Here is a 16712-nt window from a genome sequence, read left to right on the forward strand (position 1 = left end):
GTATTGGCCTGGGCAGGAAGGGGGGGGGGGAGTATAAGTGCCCAGTATTGGCCTGGGCAGGAAGGAAGGGGGGTATAAGTGCCCAGTATTGGCCTGGGCAGGAAGGGGGGGGGTATAAGTGCCCAGTATTGGCCTGGGCAGGAAGGGGGGGGGTATAAGTGCCCAGTATTGGCCTGGGCAGGAAGGGGGGAAGTATAAGTGCCCAGTATTGGCCTGGGCAGGAAGGAAGGGGGGTATAAGTGCCCAGTATTGGCCTGGGCAGGAAGGAAGGGGGGTATAAGTGCCCAGTATTGGCCTGGGCAGGAAGGAAGGGGGTATAAGTGCCATGTATTGGCCTGGGCAGGAAGGGGGGGGGGTATAAGTGCCCAGTATTGGCCTGGGCAGGAAGGAAGGGGGTATAAGTGCCATGTATTGGCCTGGGCAGGAAGGGGGGGGGGAGTATAAGTGCCCAGTATTGGCCTGGGCAGGAAGGGGGGGGGAGTATAAGTTCCCATTATTGGCCTGGGCAGGAAGGGGGGGGTATAAGTGCCCAGTATTGGCCTGGGCAGGAAGGGGGGGGTATAAGTGCCCAGTATTGGCCTGGGCAGGAAGGGGGGGGTATAAGTGCCCAGTATTGGCCTGGGCAGGAGGGTGGGGGTATAAGTGCCCAGTATTGGCCTGGGCAGGAAGGGGGGGGGGTATAAGTGCCCAGTATTGGCCTGGGCAGGAAGGGGGGGGGGTATAAGTGCCCAGTATTGGCCTGGGCAGGAAGGGGGGGGAATAAGTGCCCAGTATTGGCCTGGGCAGGAAGGGGGGGGTATAAGTGCCCAGTATTGGCCTGGGCAGGAAGGGGGGGGGTATAAGCGCCCAGTAAGCAAGTGGTTAAGCTTTGACAAAAAAATAAACTGGTCACTGATTGGCCAGCCGGATTCTGGGTGCTCCACTTTTAGTAAATCAACCCCAAAGTCTTCAAGCCCAAATACGAATTTCAGGCAGTTAAAACCAAAAATGATGGATCTCTGTATTGGTAAGTCTGACATGTGACATGGACAGTCCGCTGCATTAGAGGCGCCGCCCCCCTATCCATGCTTCTGCCCGCACGGAGTTCCATGTGGCTTTGTTTTTTTTAACCATGTGATTAGAGCCAGAGGCTCTAATAGGCTTAAAATAAAAAGAGGTGGAGCTGGAGCCAGAGCACTGCGCCCCCAAGCCCCACCCAGTTGTGTGACAATAGCGAATGAAAATTCGCTATTGTCACACGGATCCGCCTCCTGGCCAATCGGAAAGCGCGTCCTGAAGACGCGTTTCCCGATTGGCCGAAAGGAGAAGCCATGTGCTGTTGGACATGGAGGAGGGAGGGAGGAGAAGCCGCCGCCGTCACCGCCGCTTTCTGCTGCACATGTCCGCCTGTCCTCCGGTCCAGATGTCCTGGCATCCAGTCTGGGTGAGTGAGCCCGGAGGGTGCGGTCCGTCCTCCGGCCCATGGAGACGCCGCTGGGATAGGACCGGGCCGTTCTCTCCGATGTGACGTTTGCACGGTTCTTTCGGCAGGCTCTGGACGGATTCCTGTTCGTGGTGAACCGGGAAGGCAGCATTGTGTTCGTATCGGAGAACGTCACTCAGTACCTGCAGTACAAGCAGGAGGATCTGGTCAACACCAGCGTCTACTCCATCCTACATGAAGATGACCGCAAGGACTTCCTCAAGAATCTCCCCAAATCCACAGGTATGAAACAAGTGACACCAAGACCTCATTTCCTAATGATTCCAAAATCCACAGGTATGAAACAAGTGACATTTCCTAATGATTCCAAATCCACAGGTATGATAGAAGTGACACTTCCTAATCATTCCAGCCCTTCCCCCACCTCAACCCTTTCCCCTGAAAGAGGTCAAAATCAATCTGGAGGTCATACAAATATAAATGATAAAGGCCAAAAACTTTATTGAAAACCTATCGAGATAAGAATAATTTACAAAACAATAAAATGCACCAGAAACTGTTTTTTTTATATATTTTCCACTTTTCATTAAAAAGTTGTAACGGGTCTCCAATAATCAATGTGGCAGCTCCTTCCTATAAATCCCCAATAATCAATGTGCCAGCTCCTTCCTATAGATCCCCAATAATCTCCAATAATCAATGTGCCAGCTCCTTCCTATAGATCCCCTATAATCAATGTGCCAGCTCCTTCCTATAGATCCCCTATAATCAATGTGCCAGCTCCTTCCTATAGATCCCCAATAATCAATGTGCCAGCTCCTTCCTATAGATCTCCAATAATCTCCAATAATCAATGTGCCAGCTCCTTCCTATAGATCCCCAATAATCTCCAATAATCAATGTGCCAGCTCCTTCCTATAGATCTCCAATAATCAATGTGGCAGCTCCTTCCTATAGATCCCCAATAATCTCCAATAATCATGTGCCAGCTCCTTCCTATAGATCCCCAATAATCTCCAATAATCAATGTGCCAGCTCCTTCCTATAGATCCCCAATAATCAATGTGGCAGCTCCTTCCTATAGATCCCCAATAATCAATGTGCCAGCTCCTTCCTACAGATCTCCAATAATCAATGTGGCAGCTCCTTCCTATAGATCCCCAATAATCTCCAATAATCAATGTGGCCGCTCCTTCCTCTAGATCTCCAATAATCAATGTGCCAGCTCCTTCCTACAGATCTCCAATAATCAATGTGGCAGCTCCTTCCTATAGATCCCCAATAATCTCCAATAATCAATGTGCCAGCTCCTTCCTATAGATCTCCAATAATCAATGTGCCAGTTCCTTCCTATAGATCTCCAATAATCAATGTGCCAGCTCCTTCCTATAGATCTCCAATAATCAATGTGCCAGCTCCTTCCTATAGATCTTCTATAATCAATGTGCCAGTTCCTTCCTATAGATCTCCAATAATCAATGTGCCAGCTCCTTCCTATAGATCTCCAATAATCAATGTGCCAGCTCCTTCCTATAGATCTCCTATAATCAATGTGGCAGCTCCTTCCTATAGATCTCCAATAATCAATGTGCCAGCTCCTTCCTACAGATCTCCAATAATCAATGTGGCAGCTCCTTCCTATAGATCTCCAATAATCAATGTGCCAGCTCCTTCCTATAGATCTCCAATAATCAATGTGCCAGCTCCTTCCTATAGATCTCCAATAATCAATGTGCCAGCTCCTTCCTACAGATCTCCAATAATCAATGTGCCAGCTCCTTCCTATAGATCCCCAATAATCAATGTGGCAGCTCCTTCCTATTGATCTCCAATAATCAATGTGCCAGCTCCTTCCTACAGATCTCCAATAATAAATGTCACCTCCTTCCTATAGATCTCCAATAATCAATGTGCCAGCTCCTTCCTATAGATCTCCTATAATCAATGTGGCAGCTCCTTCCTATAGATCTCCAATAATCAATGTGCCAGCTCCTTCCTACAGATCTCCAATAATCAATGTGGCAGCTCCTTCCTATAGATCTCCAATAATCAATGTGCCAGCTCCTTCCTATAGATCTCCAATAATCAATGTGCCAGCTCCTTCCTATAGATCTCCAATAATCAATGTGCCAGCTCCTTCCTATTGATCTCCAATAATCAATGTGCCAGCTCCTTCCTACAGATCTCCAATAATAAATGTCACCTCCTTCCTACAGATCTCCAATAATCAATGTGGCAGCTCTTTCCTATAGATCTCCAATAATCAATGTGGCAGCTCCTTCCTATAGATCTCCAATAATCAACGTGGCAGCTCCTTCCTACAGATCTCCAATAATCAATGTGGCAGCTCCTTCCTGTAGATCCCCAATAATCAATGTGCCAGCTCCTTCCTATAGATCCCCAATAATCAATGTGCCAGCTCCTTCCTATAGATCCCCAATAATCAATGTGCCAGCTCCTTCCTATGCCTGTGCGTTGCCGTTGATTTGCAATGGCGCACCCCAAACGCTGTGCGATCTTGCCGAATCGCGGTAACATCGCGCAAACAAAATCGCGGGTCACATGACGCCCAAAAAAGGTACAAGAGCTTCTTTTGGGCGTCATGCGACCCGTGATTTTGTTTGCGCAATGTTACTGCAATTCGGCAGGCGGAAATCGCGGCAACATCGCACAGCGTTTGGGGTGCCATTGCAAATCAACGGCAAAGCACAGGCGTCCCGCGATTTGCAATGATTTCCGGATCACTAACATGTGAACGTAGCCTTATTGTTTTTGAACTTTTTTCTTATCTTGATTTGTTTTCAATAAAGATGTTGACTTTTTTTTTTTTTTCTGTGATTGTGTGACCTCAAAAAATGTCCCATGGGAATTTCATTTTCACTTCTTTGTAAGTTACTGGGATGGAGATATGAGTTTCCCCGACTTCCTTTCCCTGCCTCTTCTACCCCCTCCTTTCCCACGCCTCTTCTACCCCTCCTTTCCCACGCCTCTTCTACCCCTCCTTTCCCACGCCTCTTCTACCCCTCCTTTCCCACGCCTCTTCTGCCTCTCCTTTCCCCGCCTCTTCTACCCCTCCTTTCCCACGCCTCTTCTACCCCTCCTTTCCCACGCCTCTTCTGCCCCTCCTTTCCCCGCCTCTTCTACCCCTCCTTTCCCACGCCTCTTCTGCCCCTCCTTTACCACGCCTCTTCTGCCCCTCCTTTACCACGCCTCTTCTGCCCCTCCTTTACCACGCCTCTTCTGCCCCTCCTTTACCACGCCTCTTCTGCCCCTCCTTTACCACGCCTCTTCTGCCCCTCCTTTACCACGCCTCTTCTGCCCCTCCTTTACCACGCCTGTTCTACCCCTCCTTTCTCACGCCTCTTCTACCCCTCCTTTCCCACGCCTCTTCTACCCCTCCTTTCCCACGCCTCTTCTGCCCCTCCTTTCCCACGCCTCTTCTGCCCCTCCTTTCCCACGCCTCTTCTGCCCCTCCTTTCCCACGCCTCTTCTGCCCCTCCTTTCCCACGCCTCTTCTGCCCCTCCTTTCCCCGCCTCTTCTACCCCTCCTTTCCCCGCCTCTTCTACCCCTCCTTTCCCCGCCTCTTCTACCCCTCCTTTCCCCGCCTCTTCTACCCCTCCTTTCCCCGCCTCTTCTACCCCTCCTTTCCCCGCCTCTTCTACCCCTCCTTTCCCCGCCTCTTCTACCCCTCCTTTCCCTACCTCTTCTACCCCCTCCTTTCCCCGCCTCTTCTACCCCCTCCTTTCCCCGCCTCTTCTACCCCCTCCTTTCCCCGCCTCTTCTACCCCCTCCTTTCCCCGCCTCTTCTACCCCCTCCTTTCCCCGCCTCTTCTACCCCCTCCTTTCCCCGCCTCTTCTACCCCCTCCTTTCCCCGCCTCTTCTACCCCTCCTTTTCCCCGCCTCTTCTCCCCCTCCTTTTCGCCGCTTCTTCTACCCCTCCTTTTCCCCGCCTCTTCTCCCCCCCTCTTCTACCCCTCCTTTCCCACGCCTCTTCTACCCCTCCTTTCCCACGCCTCTTCTACCCCTCCTTTCCCACGCCTCTTCTACCCCTCCTTTCCCACGCCTCTTCTACCCCTCCTTTCCCACGCCTCTTCTACCCCTCCTTTCCCACGCCTCTTCTACCCCTCCTTTCCCACGCCTCTTCTACCCCTCCTTTCCCACGCCTCTTCTAACCCCTCCTTTTCCCCGCCTCTTCTACCCCCTCTTTTTTCCCGCCTCTTCTACCCCTCCTTTTCCCCACCTCTTCTCTCCCCTCCTTTCCCACACTTCTTCTCCCCCCCCTCCTTTCTCCCTCCCTCTTTCCCCCGCCTCTTCTTTCCCCCGCCTCTTCTTTCCCCCGCCTCTTCTTTCCCCCGCCTCTTCTTTCCCCCGCCTCTTCTTTCCCCCGCCTCTTCTTTCCCTCTCCCCGCTTCTTCTTTCCCCCGCCTCTTCTTTCCCTCTCCCCGCTTCTTCTTTTTCCGCCTCTTCTTTCCCTCTCCCCGCTTCTTCTTTTTCCGCCTCTTCTTTCCCTCTCCCCGCTTCTTCTTTTTCCGCCTCTTCTTTCCCTCTCCCCGCTTCTTCTTTTTCCGCCTCTTCTTTCCCTCTCCCCGCTTCTTCTTTTTCCGCCTCTTCTTTCCCTCTCCCCGCTTCTTCTTTTTCCGCCTCTTCTTTCCCTCTCCCCGCTTCTTCTTTTTCCGCCTCTTCTTTCCCTCTCCCCGCTTCTTCTTTTTCCGCCTCTTCTTTCCCTCTCCCCGCTTCTTCTTTTTCCGCCTCTTCTTTCCCTTTCCCCGCTTCTTCTTTTTCCGCCTCTTTTCCTGTCCCCGCCTCTTCTTTCTCTTGCCCCTCCTAACGTCCTGGTATTTACCAACCCATTTTTTTTTTTCTTTAAAAAGAAACCAAGGTTGAAATCTGTAAATGATTGATTGTATTGCCATCTGAAATCTTCCTTCTGCTTTGTCATCCTGAAAAAACATGAGGACCGTTGTAGTAAATAAACATTTAACCTGGAGCCGTCTTCTTTTTGCTAAAGTTAATGGGGTGCCGTGGTCGAACGAGACCCCCAGACAGAAGAGTCACACCTTCAACTGTCGCATGTTGGTGAAGACGACTATGGACCACATGGAGGACGGAGGAGGTGGTATGGATCCACGGCAGAGATACGAGACCATGCAGTGCTTCGCCTTATCGCAGCCACGTGCCATGATGGAGGAGGGGGAAGGTCAGTGACTCGCCTGCAGTGGATGTTGTGTAATCGTTTCCAAGTAACTTCGATTGTTAATAAAATAAGGAGTTCACAAAGACCGATATCTTGAAGTTGAAGATCCATGTTGATGGTCTTGTAATGTTTCTGGGCATCTGGTTTGGGCTGGACAGTTTTTATCGGTCATTGGCAGTTGGTGGGTGGCTCCATGGGGAGTTAGGGGTCACTTCCAGTGGGTGTAGTTGGTGGGTGGCTCCATGGGGTGTTAGGGGTCACTTCCAGTGGGTGCAGTTGGTGGGTGGCTCCGTGGGGGGTAAGGGGTCACTTCCAGTGGGTGCAGTTGGTGGGTGGCTCCATGGGGAGTAAGGGGTCACTTCCAGTGGTTGCAGTTGGTGCGTGGCTCCATGGGGAGTAAGGGGTCACTTCCAGTGGGTGCAATTGGTGGGTGGCTCCATGGGGAGTTAGGGGTCACTTCCAGTGGGTGCAGTTAGTGGGTGGCTCTGTGGGGAGTAAGGGGTCACTTCCAGTGGGTGCAGTTGGTGAGTGGCTCCATGGGGGAGTAAGGGGTCACTTCCAGTGGGTGCAGTTGGTGGGTGGCTCCATGGGGAGTAAGGGGTCACTTCCAGTGGGTGCAGTTGGTGGGTGGCTCCATGGGGAGTAAGGGGTCACTTCCAGTGGGTGCAGTTGGTGGGTGGCTCCATGGGGAGTAAGAGGTCACTTCCAGTGGGTGCAGTTGGTGGGTGGCTCCGTGGGAAGTAAGGGGTCACTTCCAGTGGGTGCAGTTGGGTGGCTCCATGGGGAGTAAGGGGTCACTTCCAGTGGGTGCAGTTGGGTGGCTCCATGGGGAGTAAGGGGTCACTTCCAGTGGGTGCAGTTGGTGGGTGGCTCCATGGGGAGTAAGGGGTCACTTCCAGTGGGTGCAGTTGGTGGGTGGCTCCATGGGGAGTAAGGGGTCACTTCCAGTGGGTGCAGTTGGTGGGTGGCTCCATGGGGAGTAAGGGGTCACTTGCAGTGGGTGCAGTTGGTGGGTGGCTCCATGGGGAGTAAGGGGTCACTTCCAGTGGGTGCAGTTGGTGGGTGGCTCCATGGGGAGTAGGGGTCACTTCCAGTGGGTGCAGCTGGTGGGTGGCTCCATGGGGGAGTAAAGGGTCACTTCCAGTGGGTGCAGTTGGTTGGTGGCTCCATGGGGAGTAAGGGGTCACTTGCAGTGGGTGCAGTTGGTGGGTGGCTCCATGGGGAGTAAGGGGTCACTTCCAGTGGGTGCAGTTGGTGGGTGGCTCCATGGGGAGTAAGGGGTCACTTCCAGTGGGTGCAGTTGGTGGGTGGCTCCATGGGGGAGTAAAGGGTCACTTCCAGTGGGTGCAGTTGGTAGGTGGCTCCATGGGGGAGTAAGGGGTCACTTGCAGTGGTTGCAGTTGGTAGGTGGCTCCATGGGGGAGTAAGGGGTCACTTGCAGTGGGTTCAGTTTGTGGGTGGCTCCGTGGGGAGTAAGGGGTCACTTCCAGTGGGTTGTGGTGATGGACCCCATTGGGGATGTGGAAAAAGACAACACGGGGCACCAACTAAGTGCAGTCTCTTAATAAAAAGACAAATGGCAGCCCCATATGAGCACACCACCAGGCTGATCAGCAACCTGATGGCATACTATATAAGCTGAGCGATCCCTTGTGTTCTGCAAGCAAGATGCCATTTGTTTTTGTTTTTTAATAAGAGTACCTATGTACTGTACTTGGTTGGCGCCCCCTATTGTCTTTTTCTATGTCCTACAGAGACCACTTCAATTTCATTGTGGAGCAGCCGCTAATGTAGACAGGTGACCATAGATCTTGTATTGTGAACCCCTACATATACACAGTAAAGTGACTGTTTCACCTGTTTTTATCACCTGAGGCCAAATTGTCCTACATAAGTTGTACCCGTTTATCTGCAACCCTCTCCTGTTTAAAGTCCAGACTTAATAAAGCTTGTCTGAGCTATCGGAAAAAAAGGGGCAGAAAGCTGAAGTTACACTCTCTGCACACCTCCGTGAGGGGACCCGTACATTTTCTAAAGTAGCGATGCACTACTCTTGGAGTGGTCTGGACAATTTCAGCCCATTTAAAGCGGAGTTCTGGCCTATTTAGCAACTTTATTGATTCCTGGAGCGCTCGCTATGCTGATCAACAATTGGGCATTTTCAATTTTTTTCGGGGGTCCCTTACCTTATTTTCAGGGCATTTTTGATTTTACTTCCTCCTTCTCCCCCCCTCTGTGGCCGCGGCCTCCGAAATCACTTCCGCCTTTGCATTGCATCCTGGGAGCGGTTTGTCATCACTCCCAGGAGGCTGGAATCAGGAGGAACTCCCAGACCACTCCCTGGAATCAGGAGGAACTCCCAGACCACTCCCTGGAATCAGGAGGAACTCCCAGAACACTCCCTGGAATCAGGAAGAACTCCCAGAACACTCCCTGGAATCAGGAAGAACTCCCAGAACACTCCCTGGAATCAGGAAGAACTCCCAGAACACTCCCTGGAATCAGGAAGAACTCCCAGAACACTCCCTGGAATCAGGAAGAACTCCCAGAACACTCCCTGGAATCAGGAAGAACTCCCAGAACACTCCCTGGAATCAGGAGGAACTCCCAGAACACTCCCTGGAATCAGGAAGAACTCCCAGAACTCTCCCTGGAATCAGGAAGAACTCCCAGAACACTCCCTGGAATCAGGAAGAACTCCCAGAACACTCCCTGGAATCAGGAGGAACTCCCAGACCACTCCCTGGAATCAGGAGGAACTCCCAGACCACTCCCTGGAATCAGGAGGAACTCCCAGACCACTCCCTGGAATCAGGAGGAACTCCCAGACCACTCCCCTGGAATCAGGAAGAACTCCCAGAACACTCCCTGGAATCAGGAAGAAGGGCACAGCAGATTACACTGATTCTTCAGATGCCCACATCCAAGATGGCCGCGCCCATACAGCGTTTTATAAAAGTACGATTGTGACTAAAATCCCATTACCGTACACCTTGTAAGTATGAGAATAGCGGTTCTGTAAAGGGCGTTGGATTAGTATTATAGGGGTATTTGAGGCCGGAATTCTGCTTTTAAATGAATTGGCTGACATTGCATTGGACCCAGATCGCATATGAATCACACAGGAACACATAGTGTGTTCTTGTGTTATACGTGGTGTGAACAGGCCCGGGTTGTACCTGTTTATCTGCAGTCTTCTCTACAAACGTTCAAAGTCCCACATTCTAAAGCTTGTCTGAGAGTTCAGAAAAAAAAGGTGGTGGGGAGCTGAAATCGCACACTGAGCTCAGTGAGGAGAGGAATGATGGAAGGGACACAGCCACCTTCACACAGGAACAAAGCTGAGGCTGTCAGTCAGCTGGAGGTCCCTCCCCTATCACCATTTTTCTCTTGGTGTCCGGAAAACTTGTCAGACTTGACTCGTACAGATATCAGAGGAAGGGGGCAGCAGACAGAAATGACATTGAGTGCAAGTACACACTATAGAGATATGCTTTGTTCAGATTTCATGTCTGAGATTTACAACCACTTTTAAGGACTCTTTTGGGACATTTTATGATTCTTTTTTTTTTCAAATATATATATATACATATATAGATATATAGACTATTTATGCTTTTCTTTTACATCCTTTATATATGTATAATCTCATATTGGAGCACCTGGTCATACTTAACCACTTGCCGATCGCCCGCCCCAGTTTCACTGGCAGGCTGGCTCGGCTGCGCGAAACGACGTAGGGAATACGTCGGTCGCGCAAGTGGTGCTGGGCTGCTAGTGCGCAATAGCGTGCTCTCGCCCCCACTAGACAGCAGGGGTGCCGATCCAGGGGACCGGCGGCCGTGTCTGCCGCCAGGCACCTGCGTTCATTACCCACTGAGAGAGGACGGTCAGCTGTTGTAAACACGATCGACTTTTGTTATCTATGAAATGATCACTGAGCGCCAGTGATCCTTCTATATAGATAGTCCCTACCCCCTCCACAAATTATAAAAATATAAATTTCTCTTGCGTCCTCTGACAGACGCAGCTCTCAATGTTTCATCACTAATGGGTAATGCGCCATCTCCAGGAGTAGATTAGGCAGTAAAAAGTTTTCACTTGACACGCTTACAGGGGCTGTCCCTCACGACATAACCCCAGACACACTACGCTCTCAAATCATTTTCTCATTTCTCAAATCCTTTCGGAACCCTGAACCTCTCTGATTTCAGAAAGGTGGGTTCACAAATTGATTTGTACAGGGTACAAGATCAAATTTCGTTCTCGCCCAGCATACAGGTTCTTTCCATCAAATCTCCATCTGTCTCTGAATCGTTTAATGGATCTCAAGGGGACAGTGCAGGATTTTCTTGCATGGGGAGTCATAGTCCCGATTCCCCAGCGGGACAGGTTTCGAGGTTTTTACTCAAACCTGTTCACGGTACCCAGGAAGGAGGGCAAGGTGCATCCAATTCTGTACCTCAAGTCGCTGAACCGCTTTGTGCAGGTGCAAAAGTTTCAGATGGAATCCGTCCGGTCGGTGTAGGCATCTTGAAACCAAGAAGATTTTCTGGCCTCCTTCAATTTGACGGATGCATATCTACACATCCCTATTTACAAGGGCCATCAGCGGTATCTCCGTTTCGCAGTAGCAGAGGAGCATTTTCAATTTGTGGCATTACCCTTTGATCTAGCTTCCGCTCCCAGGGTTTTCACCAAGGTTTTGGCCCCAGTGCTGGCTCTGCTGCGCAAGAGGGGGATTGCGGTCCTCGGTTACCTGGACGATCTCCTGCTGAAGGCGAGCTCGTGTGCCACTCGGTCGGTCGATCTGACAGGAGTTCGGGTGGACCATCAATTTCCAGAAGTCTGCACTGACTCCGTCAGTACGTCTGAATTATCTGGGTATGGTCTTGGACTCCGCTAAATCAAAGGTTTTTCTCCCAGAGGAAAAACTTCAGACTTTACAGGGCGAGATCAGGGTTCTTTTGGACAACGATCTCTCCTCCCTGCAGACCTGCATGGTAGCTTGCTTCGAGGCAGTCCCGTTTGCCCAGTTTCACACAAGGCCTTTACAAGCGGAGATCCTTGCCAAATGGAACAAGGATCCGCAGTCTTTGGACAGGATGATATGTCTAAGCCGTCTCACGAGGTCGGAGCTGTTGAGGTGGCTTTGGTCACCTGCTCTATGCCACAGCAAATGGTTCCTGTCATTGTTGTGGATAGGGGTCACCACGGATGAAAGCCTGACAGGGTGGGGTGTTGGACATGCTTTGTGCCCAAGGCCTGTGGTCGACGGAGGAAACATCCTCACCGATCAATGTTCTGGAGCTCAGGGCGATCAAACTCTGCCTGCTCCATTGGACGTCTCGGCTCCACGTTCTCCCCGTTCGGGTGCAATCAGACAATGCCACGGCTGTGGCTTACATCAATCACCAAGGGGGCACTAGGAGTGCCCGGGCGGCCAAGGAGGTGGCCGAGATTCTCGCCTGGGCCGAGGCACATGTTCCAGCTCACTCCACAGTTCACATTCCAGGAGTGGAGAACTGGCAGGTGGACTATCTGAGTCGTCAGTCCCTGGATCAGGGGGAATAGTCCCTACATCAGGAGATGTTCTGCCTCCTGTGTTCCTGGTGGGGAACTCCGGAGGTGGATCTGTTCACATCTCGACTAAACAAAAAGGTGGAGAGGTTTGTGGCCAGGGCTTGAGATCCTCTGGCAGACACCACAGACGCGTTGGTGGCGCCTTGGAGCCAATATCAGCTGATTAATGGCTTTCCTCCGCAGGTTGGCGGCGAAGCAGGTGATTCTGGTGGCCCCAGACTGGCTTCGCCAGTCTTGGTATGTAGACTTAGGCCCCCCTGCCTCTGAGAGAAGATCTATTGTCTCAAGAGCCGATCTTCCATTCTGCTTTATGGTCGCTGGCTTTTACGGCATGGCTGTTGAGGGACAAAGGTCTCTCTGATTCTTTGATTCCTACCTTGCTGAGAGCTAGGAAGACGACTTCCAGGAAGATTTATCATCGTACTTGGAAGATATATATTGCCTGGTGTGAGTCGCAAGGGTTGCATCCTTGTGCCTTTTTGGTGGCGAGGGTCTTAGCCTTCTTGTAGAAAGGAGTGAAGCAACGTTTGGCGTTGGGCATGATTAAAGGTCAGGTGTCAGCCTTAGACGTTTACTTTCAATGTCCCTTGGCGACCTAACTCTTTGATTCGCACCTTTATTTAAGGGGTGCGTCATCTGGTCCCCTTTACCTCCATGGGATCTGAATTTGGTTTTGTCCGTTCTGCAACGACCTCCCTTTGAAGATATCAGAGAACTCTCTCTCTGCCTTTATCTCAGAAAGTTGCCTTTCTGGTGGCTATCTTCTCTGCTCGCAGGGTGTCTGAGTTGGCGGCTCTGTATTGCCGTTCGTCTTATCTGGTCATTCCTAGGGCTAAGGTTGTTCTGCGACCTAACCAATCCTTTCTCCCTAAGGTGGTGTCGGCTTTCCACCTCAATGAAGACATTGTTTTGCCTTTGCTCTGTGCGAAGCCCAAGCAACCCAGAGAATTTGCCTTGCGTTGGTTGGATGTGGTTCGGGCGATGAGGGTTTACCTGTCGGCCACGTATCCTTTCGGACGTCTGATTCCCTCTTTGTCCTTCCTGAGGGATCTCGTAAGGGTTCAGCTGCGTCTGCTGCAACCAAATCAAAGTGGCTCAGACAGACTTTTTTGTTCAGGCCTATTCATTGAAGGGTAAGGTTTCTCCTTTCCCTGTGAGGGCGCATTCTACTAGAGCGCTGAGTGCCTCTTGGGCTTTTCGCCATCAGGCTTCGGTGCCTCAGGTGTGTAAGGCGGCAAACTGGTCGTCTGTGCACACTTTTACAAAACTCTACAAGATTGATTTGATGGCATCCTCGGATGCTTCCTTTGGACGCAAGGTCTTGGAGGCTGCTGTTTGCTGAAGAGATTTACTGTTCTCTTTCAGGGGTGGATTTTTGTTTTGGGGTAAGCTCCTGTTCGGTTGAGCTTCTGTTGCTTTGTTGGCTATGTCTTCTCTAGCCTTGCTGAAACGTTTGTTGGTTGCGTTCTTCCCACCCCTCATGCCTACACTGCTATGGGACTTCCCATTGGTGAAGAAACTATGGACAGCTGCGTCTGTCAGAGGACATAAGAGAAAATAGAATTTTTGTAAGAAAATACCGTAAAATTATTTTCTCTGAGTACTCTGACAGACGCAGCTACAAGATTGATTTGACGAGGAGACTATGGTTTCTCTTTTGGTAATGACCGTTTTTTTTTTTTTTTTTGGGTAAGCTCCTTTTGGTTAAGCTTTTTGTTGCCCTGTTGACTACGTTCTTGGCCTTGGAAATATGTTAACACTTTTGGTTGCGTTCTTCCCACCCCTCATGCTTACACTGCTTTGGGATGTCCCATTAGTGAAGAAGCATTGAGAGCTGCGTCTGTTAGAGGACATAAGAGAAAATTAGATTTTTTTTAAGAACTTACCGTAAAATCTTTTTCTCTAAGTCCTCTGACAGACGCAGCTCCCGCCCCTCTATTTTGAGGTTGGCTGTGTCTTCATTCACTGCTTGCTACAAAACTGATTTGAGAACACAGTGCGTCTGGGGTAATGTCCTGAGGGGCAGCCCCTGTAGGCATGTCCAGTGAAAACGTTTCACTGCCTAGTCTACTCCTGTAGATGGCGCATTACCCATTAGTGAAGAAGCATTGAGAGCTGCGTGTCTGTCAGAGGACTCGGAGAAAAGGATTTTAGGGTAAGTTCTTACAAAAATCCAATTTTTATTTAAGGCAAGATAATAAAAACGTCATATAAAAACACAGTACCTAGAAGGTGTATTGCAACACATCCTTTAATACAGGGATGTCCAAACTATGGCCCTCCAGATTTTCAGGAACTACATTCCCATGAGGCATTGTAAATCTCCGACATTCACAGACATAACTAGGCATGATGGGAATTGTAGTTCCTGAACAGATGGAGGGCCATGGTTTGGACATAACTGCTGTAATAAGATGGATCGACGCGTTTCACCCATATGTCGGGCTTCCTCAGGATCCAGATGTGTAGCAGGCTTTTCTCAAAGTATGTATATATACACCTTCAATAGAAAAATCGGAACTAAAATTCATTGGCCGCCGTAGAGCCTGAACTGGTATATTCAAAAATGTATACAGCGTATATGTGGGGGGGGAAAAGGAGCTCACGGGCCTCCAGAATCATCTATGGTTAAGGCTATATGTCCAATAGAGGGAAAACATTCATATTAACATGAAGAGGAGTAAACTCAATTCCTATATAACATGTTTATTAAAAAAAAAAATACTTTACAATTTCTGTATTTTCTGGCGTATAAGACTACTTTTGAACCTCCAAAAATTCCCCCAAAAATGGGAGGTCGTCTTATACGCCAAGTAGAATATCTCCAAGGTAACCTAAGTATAAGTATTACCGGTAGATCATGTAATAGGGGGGTCGTCTTATACGCCCAGTCGTCTTATACGCCGGAAAATACGTACTTTTACCGCCATTAACCCAATTTTTATTTTTTCTCCCTTGGGGGATTTGGGCTGTTACCTTTCTGGTGCCACAATGCCGTAATCTCAACAAGAAGTAATTGGCTGAGGAGGGAGCAGCGCCCGGTGTCCCTGAATTATAATTGTTTATTGGAAGTGTAAAACATACAGATCGGGCCAATGCGTTTCTGTATCGTTGTTCTGTATTTTTTTTACACCTTCAATAAACAATTATAATTCTACACCAAGAGTTGTGTTATTTTGGATGCCGGGCACTCCTCCCTCCCAGCACTCTACATTGGAAATGTGCGTTTACTAGGGTTGTGATCTTTTTGAAAATGGCGAGATATTGTCCGTTTGTTAGAGGGAGGTTAATATTTGCAGCCCTCATATATGGGAGAGATTTACTTGAGCCACTTGGTGACCGCTCGCTCACAATGCGGGTGAGCGGCCGCTGTATGCATATCGATGTACTGGGTACATCGCTGCCTACTTCCCAGTTTAGAATGCGCCCATGTCAGCAAGTCCTAGCCAATGATTCACGACCGACACCTGTTGATCGCTGTGTCCAATCACAGCCCAGAGCTCTGTGTTGGTAAACAACACAGAGCTCTGTACAGAGGGAGCGATCTGTCAGTTTCTCATCCATGCAAAGCAGGGATGAGAAACAGAGCGATCTAATATTGACCGCTTTAAGACTGAAAGATTTTGCTGCTCAATGACCAGGCCACTTTTTTCAACTTGGCACTGCTTGACTTTAACTGACAATTGTGCGGTCATGCAACGCCGTACCCAAACAAAATTTACGTCCTCTCTTTCCCACAAACAGAGCTTTCTTTTGGTGGTATTTGATCGCCTCCTGTGCTTTTTATTTTTTGCGATATTAATAAAAAAATTGCGAAAATGTTGCGAAAAATTGACACATTCTACTTTGACTGTTAAAAAATATCCAATATTTTCAATTTTTGTCATATATTTAGCTACAAAAAAATTCTCAATGAGCGTATTTTTAATCCACTTTAAGACCGGAAGATTTTATCCCCTTCCTGACCAGGCCAAATTTTGCGATTTGGCACTGCGTTTCTTTAATGGACAATTGCGCGGTCGTGCGACACTGCACCCAAATTAAATTTGCGTCCTTTTTTTTTCCCACAAATAGAGCTTTCTTTTGGTGGTCTTTGATCACCTGTGCGATTTTAATTTTTGAAAAAAAAGCGACAACTTTGAAAACAAAAAATACTGTATATATTTTTCACTTTCTGATATATAACATTCCTCAAAATAAAAAATAAAAAGTTTTTTTAACATTTTAGGCCAATTTGTTTTCTGCTACATATTATTGGTAAAAAAAAAAATCGCATTAAGCTTATTTTAATTGGTTTGCGCAAAAGTTATCGCGTTTACGAACTACGGGAAAGATTTGTCATTTTTATTGTTTTTCTTTGATTTTTTACCAGTAATGGTGGCGATCTGCGATTTTTTTTTTTTTCTTTTCTTCTGCTGGACTGCCTCATTGCGGCGGACAGATCGGACCCCTAACTGAATTTTTTGACACTTTTGGGGGTACCAGTGACATTTCTACAGTAATCAGTGCT

The 16712-nt window shown here is 49.1% G+C and overlaps 1 protein-coding gene across 2 annotated transcripts in view; it reads left to right on the forward strand.

The window, feature by feature from the left end:
• The window catches only part of NCOA3 (nuclear receptor coactivator 3), a 109514-nt gene that overhangs the window by 33296 nt on the left and 59506 nt on the right, over positions 1 to 16712 (forward strand). For both annotated transcript variants that reach the window (XM_082272165.1, XM_082272166.1), the window contains exons 5-6: positions 1531 to 1705; positions 6434 to 6622. In XM_082272165.1, coding sequence (XP_082128291.1) covers positions 1531 to 1705; positions 6434 to 6622 — 364 coding nt within the window. The remainder of the gene's footprint in view (positions 1 to 1530; positions 1706 to 6433; positions 6623 to 16712) is intronic.

Source organism: Pelophylax lessonae, assembly GCF_965119305.1.
Source record: "Pelophylax lessonae genome assembly, chromosome: 11".
In the NCBI taxonomy this organism is placed as follows: Eukaryota; Metazoa; Chordata; class Amphibia; order Anura; family Ranidae; genus Pelophylax; species Pelophylax lessonae.